Source organism: Mytilus edulis, chromosome 6 (assembly GCF_963676685.1).
Source record: "Mytilus edulis chromosome 6, xbMytEdul2.2, whole genome shotgun sequence".
Taxonomy (NCBI): Eukaryota; Metazoa; Mollusca; class Bivalvia; order Mytilida; family Mytilidae; genus Mytilus; species Mytilus edulis.
In genome coordinates, this window is record NC_092349.1 from 76027624 (window position 1) to 76035057 (window position 7434).

Here is a 7434-nt window from a genome sequence, read left to right on the forward strand (position 1 = left end):
TCACATAACATTTCATTGCATATAAGAAAATAACCATCATTGGAAGTTAACCAATCAAATTCCTCCCCTTAATGTATCTGTGTACAAGGTTTAGTCACCATGTAACCTCAAGATTACAAAATTTTCTATATAAATCCCAAATAAAAATAATTGTGTTTTGAAATACCCAAGACATATGTTTATGATACAGAAATGTTTTTACTGCAATAAAATGTAGGAGTAATTACCTACAACTGTCAAATTCAAGGGAATATTTTTTTAGACCTACTTTCGTATACAACCGGATGTGACGTACCATGATTTGGTGGTATTACACCTACCAGATCTTTGTAACATAATAGATATAAGTAGATGTGGTATGGGTGCCAATGAGACAACACTCCATCCAAGTCACAATTTGTAAAAGTAAACCATTATAGGTCAAGGTATGGTCTTCAACAGAAACATGTTTGGTTTCACATATAATAAACATAAATGTATTTAATTTTACAAGAAGAATTTTACAACTTAGAGACCAGACCTATGTATTAACATGTTCAGTTTCACATCTTATATACATGGTATTTGATTTTACAGGGACAATTTTACAACTTGACACCCGATCTATGTGACATGTTGGGTTTATCATACAATAGAATACATGACATTCTAAAGTTACAAGGACTTTATTCCTTAGGTAAGAATAACACATTTTATTATCCTGAAAATGGAATATTGTGAATCAAATTCATGACATAAAATTCCTTTGATATCCTTGGATAAAACAAAGAAAACTAGAACAGACAGCTTAAATAATTCCTCATCTCACAACTAAGAGCATTCATAGCTTACACACCATTACAAGTTAAATTACCCCTAGCACTGGTTTGATCATGATTTGCTGCATGTCAAGTACATACAGAGCATATATCTGTTCATGATAGATTCTTTTTTAATTATTTTCGTGTCTTATATTCATACCTACTATCTACTTCAGGTTTCTTGTGTTTTATATTTGTAAAATTTTCTATTTGAAAATAGTCCACTGTAGGTTTGGACAAACATTCAGTTCAGCCTATCCTGTTATGTGAGTCCTCTGCACATTTTCATATAGAATTAAAGCAAACAATATTAGCTCTTAAAAGTATATATATTAAAACCCAGTTAAGGTGTTGACCCAGCTGTCCAATGAATAAAATTGAGAATGGAAATGGAAATGGAGAATGAGTCAAAGAGACAACAACCCGACCATAGAGCAGACAACAGCCAAAGGCCACCAATGGGTCTTCAATGCAGCGATAAACTCCTGCACCCGGAGGAGTCCTTCAGCTGGCCCCTAAACAAATATGTTACTAGTTCAGTGATAATGGACGTCATACTAAACTCCGAATTATACACAAGAAACTAAAATTAAAAATTAAAATCATACAAGACTAACAAAGGCCAGAGGCTCACATATTGTAGACTTGTCATATATGAATAGGTTTTATTACTGACATTTCAGCATTTGGATCATACTATCATAATAACATATGCTATATCTCTGTGTCAACAGTTTAGTCTTTGCTTTTAAGATTTGAATTTAGTTTTTATATCTTTTTGCAGGTATCAGTGTGCAGTTACTAGCAGAAAGAGTCCTTGCATCAATCTTAATCTTTATATTCTTAATAAATGAATATGCAATTATAGACAAGACTATGATCCCAGATGTCATGATTACCCATGATGCATCTGATCATGCTGTCGACTTCAGAATCCTGTACAAAGGAAAATCTCAAAATGTGAAACTTGTAAAGAAAGAACTTGTTATTGTTTATAAGTGGTTGTTACAAATGAAAAAGGAACACTCAAATCTCATCAGGGATTTAGAACTAGGGAACAGTGTGGAAGATTTCTTACGTAATTTGTATTTTGCATGTAAAATTTAAATGTAATACTTGCAGTAAAAAATTAAATGACCAGAGGAGTTTAAAAGACATGTGCAATTATGATTGATTGATTGATGTTTGTTTAACACCACCTTAGCACAAAAAGGCTTCACTGCTGCTATTTGCAGTTATGATGAAAACAAAAAGAGTACCGGTACTAATAGTTAAAAAAGAATACATTGCTGCATCCTTAAGATAATAAAATTCATAAATTTTTTGTCTGAATATTTTATTAATTATTACCTTCTGTAGTATTGTAATAATAACCGTAACATTTTTGAGTGATTTATATTTAATTCTGTGATATGTACAGTACATATGTGATTCTATATTATTTATACATTAATACATTTAAATTTGATCTTTTAATAAAATACACAATTATGTGATATGTGATACATTATACATTAATCTTTTAATAAAATACACAAGCAATTGAACATTTATCAGTTTCTGATTATGACATTAATGTACTTGCTTAATCTATGATTTTTGAAAATTTGTCCATATTATACAGCTGTTGGCTTTTAAATATTTTTGGCATTGAGCGTTCCCAATAAAGGATGCAGATAACAGGAAAGTTTATAAAGGCCACGTCCACTCTGTGTATTATTTACATTTGTATCCATCTGATGAGTAAAGCCTTTTTCAACAGATTTTTATAGTTCGTTCTTATGTTGTAATGGTTACACTGTCCCAGGTTAGGGGAGGTTTGGGATCCCGCTTACATGTTTAACATCGCCACATTCTGTATGTATGTGCATGTCCCAAGTCAGGAGCCTGTAAATCAGTGGTTGTTGTTTGTTGATATGTTACATATTTGTTTTTCGTTCATTTTTTGTACATGAAATAGGCCGTTAGTTTTCTCGTTTGAATTGTTATACATTTGTCATTTTAGATCCTTTTATAGATGACTATGCGGTATGGGCTTTGCTCATTGTTGAAGGCCATATCATGATCCAATGGTTGTTAATTTCTGTGTCATTTGGTCACACTTGTGGAGAGTTGTCACATTCACATTATACCACATCTTCTTTTTAGCTCACCTGGCCCAAAGGTTGTCCGGCATTGTTAACTTTTACAAAAATCCTGTCTGAAACTACTAGGCCATATTTAACCAAACTTGGCCACAGTCATCATTGGGGTATCTAGTTTTTAAAAAAATGTGTCCGATAACCCAGCCAATTAACCAAGACGGCCGCCATGGCTAAAAAAAGAGCATAAGGGTAAAATGTAGATTATGGCTTATATCTCTGAAACCAAATCACTTAAATCAAATTTGTTAGGTGCAAAATTGTTAATCAGGTCAAGATATATCTGCCCTAACATTACCAGACAAATTGGACAATCCTTTGTTGGGTGCTGCCCCTGAATTGGTAATTGTAAGGACATTTTGCAGTTTTTGTTATTACAATAACAATTTATTTGGAATATTATTATAGATAAAGATAAACTGTAAGCAGCTATAATGTTTGGCAAAGTAAGATCTACAAATAATTCAACATGACCAAAATGGTCACAATCATTTGGTATCTTGTTTACAAAATGTGTCCGATGACCCCACCTGCCAACCAATATGGGCGACATGGCTGAAAATAGAATAATGTGGTAAAATGCAGTTTATGGATGATATCTGAAACTAGAGTAGTCATAGCAAACTTTACAGTTGGTCAAGATCTATCTGTCCTGACATATTTAGACGAATCAGATAAGCTGGTGTTGAGTTGGTGCCATTAATTTTAAGGAAATTTTGCAGTTTAGGGTTATTATCTTGAATATTATTATAGATGGAGATAAACAGTAAATAGCAATAATCTTAAACAAATTAAGATCTACAAATAAGCCAAACTACCAAAATGGTCAATTGACCCCATAAGGAGTTATTGCCCTTTAAAGTCAAAATTAACAATTTTTTGAAATTTTTGTAATCTTTTATAAAAGTCTTCTCCTGAAACAACTGAGACATGTTTAACCAAACTTTACAACAATAAGCATTAGGGTATCTGTCCAATTACCTACCAACATGGCAGACATGGCTAAAATAGAATATAGGAGAAACATGCAGTTTTTTGTCATATATCTGAAAATAAAACAAAAGTATAACGGTTGCATTACTTCATGCATCAATTGTAAAAAAAAAAATATCAGGTTGGCGACACAGGTTCCTTGGAGCCTCTAGTTTATATCTACACAGTTTTCAGTATTAACATTAAACAACTATAACTGTTGTCAATAATCCGAGAAAGATAGGAAATATAGCTAGATGAAGAGGGTGAACACACATAAAACATAAAACTTATGGGTTTTGACATGATGTAAAATTGTCCAAAAAATTGTTTGGACAGCTTAAACATTGAATAATACATTTCACTTGCCTGGATTTTATTCCCCCTTCCTTTAATAAATCCTTGATCTGGTCCAAATTACTTTACCTTACATTTTAAAACATTTGAAACAGGTGTCCAAACACACGGACAAAAAGTTACTAATGTGGCCGTCTACAGAGATCCATTATATGTTAACTCTGAGGTTTTTAGTTTCTTACTTTGTTCATGCATGGTGAGCTGTGTTTGACTTTGACGTACTTTACGTTTTATGTACATACCACTTTGTTGTTGGAAATTATTTATAACTGAGTTTAAGCAGTACTTCAATGATGGCTACGTAAGACAGAGACCGGTACAGAAACTCTCAAAATACGTAAACGATAAATTATTGTTTTATTCAATATGAATTTTGTATTTTGTCAAATCATCCCCAAAATTAGATTGAATACAAAAACGTGTAACAAAAATACCAAACTCCAATGCAAAGTTAAGTTGAGTTTGTGAGTCACCAGTTTATTTTACAAATTTATCAAAAAAAAAAATCAACTGTCGAGAGTGGATAAATACCGTATCACACGAGATTTGGTGGTGCAATATGTTTCTGTAATGATTTTAGAAGATATGCAAGCAATATTAATCCTTCTTTTCAACCTTCTTTTCAATTGACCCCATAAGGAGTTATTACCCTTTAAAGGCAAATTTAACAATTTTTTGGAAATTTTTGTAAACTTTTATAAAAGTCTTCTCCTGAAACAACTGAGACAAGTTTGACCAAATTTGACCACAATAAGCATAAGGGTATTTAGTTTAAAAATGTGTCCGATGACCCTGTCTGCCTACCAACATGGCAGAAATGGCTAAAATGTAATTTAGGAGAAACATGCAGTTTTTGTCTTATATATCTGAAACTAAAGCAAAAGTATAACGGTTGCATTATTTCATGCATCAATTGTAAAAAAAATATATCATGTGGGCGACATATATAGCTAGGTTCAATGGAGCCTCTAGATTATATCAACACAATTTTCAGTTTCACATTAAACAACTATAACTGTTGTCAATAATCCGAGAAAGATTTAGGAAATACAGCTAGATGAAGATGGTGAACACACAGAAAACAATAAACTGATGGGTTTGTCATGATGTAAAATTGTCCAAAAATTTGTTAATCCTGGACAGCTTTAACATTGAATAATACATTTCACTTGCCTTGATTTTATTCCCCCTCCTTTTATAAATCCTTGATCTGGTCCAAATTACCATACCTTACATTTTAAAACATTTGAAACAGGTGTCCAAACACACGGACAAAAAGTTTCTAATGTGGCCGTCTACAGAGATCCATTATATGTTAACTCTGAGGTTTTTAGTTTCTTACTTTGTTCATGCATGGTGAGCCGTGTTTGACTTTGACGTACTTTACGTTTTATGTACATACCACTTTGTTGTTGGAAATTATTTATAACTGAGTTTAAGCAGTACTTCAATGATGGCTACGTAAGACAGAGACCGGTACAGAAACTCTCAAAATACGTAAACGATAAATTATTGTTTTATTCAATATGAATTTTGTATTTTGTCAAATCATCCCCAAAATTAGATTGAATACAAAAACGTGTAACAAAAATACCAAACTCCAATGCAAAGTTAAGTTGAGTTTGTGAGTCACCAGTTTATTTTACAAATTTATCAAAAAAAAAAATCAACTGTCGAGAGTGGATAAATACCGTATCACACGAGATTTGGTGGTGCAATATGTTTCTGTAATGATTTTAGAAGATATGCAAGCAATATTAATCATTCTTTTCAACCTTCTTTTCAATTGACCCCATAAGGAGTTATTACCCTTTAAAGGCAAATTTAACAATTTTTTGGAAATTTTTGTAAACTTTTATAAAAGTCTTCTCCTGAAACAACTGAGACAAGTTTGACCAAATTTGACAACAATAAGCATAAGGGTATTTAGTTTAAAAATGTGTCCGATGACCCTGTCTGCCTACCAACATGGCAGAAATGGCTAAAATGTAATTTAGGAGAAACATGCAGTTTTTGTCTTATATATCTGAAACTAAAGCAAAAGTATAACGGTTGCATTATTTCATGCATCAATTGTATAAAAAAATATCAGGTTGGCGACACATGTTCCTTGGAGCCTCTAGTTTATATCTACACAATTTTCAGTTTTAACATTAAACAACTATAACTGTTGTCAATAATCCGAGAAAGATAGGAAATATAGCTAGATGAAGAGGGTGAACACACAGAAAACAATAAACTGATGGGTTTGTCATGATGTAAAATTGTCCAAAAATTTGTTAATCCTGGACAGCTTTAACATTGAATAATACATTTCACTTGCCTTGATTTTATTCCCCCTCCTTTTATAAATCCTTGATCTGGTCCAAATTACTATACCTTACATTTTAAAACATTTGAAACATTAGGTATCCAAAAATACGGACAAAAAGTTTCTAATGTGGCCGTCTACAGAGATCCATTATATGTTAACTCTGAGGTTTTTAGTTTCTTACTTTGTACATGCATGGTGAGCCGTGTTTGACTTTGACGTACTTTACGTTTTATGTACATAGTCCACTTTGTTGTTGGGAATTATTTATAACTGAGTTTAAGCAGTACTTCAATGATGGCTACGTAAGACAGAGACCGGTACAGAAACTCTCAAAATACGTAAACGATAAATTATTGTTTTATTCAATATGAATTTTGTATTTTGTCAAAGCATGCCCAAATTTAGATTGAATACAAAAAAGTATAAGAAAAATAACTAACTCCAATGCAAAGCTATGTTGAGTTTGTGAGTCACCAGTTTATTTTACAAATCCAAAAAAAAAAATCAACTGTCGAGAGTGGATAAATACCGTATCACACGAGATTTGGTGGTGCAATATGTTTCTGTAATGATTTTAGAAGATATGCAAGCAATATATATTAATCCTTCTTTTCAACCTTCTTTTCAATTGACCCCATAAGGAGTTATTACCCTTTAAAGTCAAATTTAACAATTTTTTTGAAATTTTTGTAAACTTTTATAAAAGTCTTCTCCTGAAACAACTGAGACAAGTTTGACCAAATTTGACCACAATAAGCATAAGGGTATTTAGTTTAAAAATGTGTCCGATGACCCTGTCTGCCTACCAACATGGCAGAAATGGCTAAAATGTAATATAGGAGAAACATGC

At 32.1% G+C, this 7434-nt stretch overlaps 1 protein-coding gene across 1 annotated transcript in view; it reads left to right on the forward strand.

Annotated features, from left to right (window-relative positions):
* Positions 1-2347, forward strand: part of LOC139526624 (uncharacterized) — a 119920-nt gene extending 117573 nt beyond the window's left edge. Inside the window, exons 52-53 of the mRNA XM_071321783.1 lie at positions 577-676; positions 1585-2347. Coding sequence (XP_071177884.1) covers positions 577-676; positions 1585-1907 — 423 coding nt within the window. The 3' untranslated portion in view covers positions 1908-2347. The remainder of the gene's footprint in view (positions 1-576; positions 677-1584) is intronic.
* The last annotated feature ends 5087 nt before the right edge of the window (positions 2348-7434 follow it).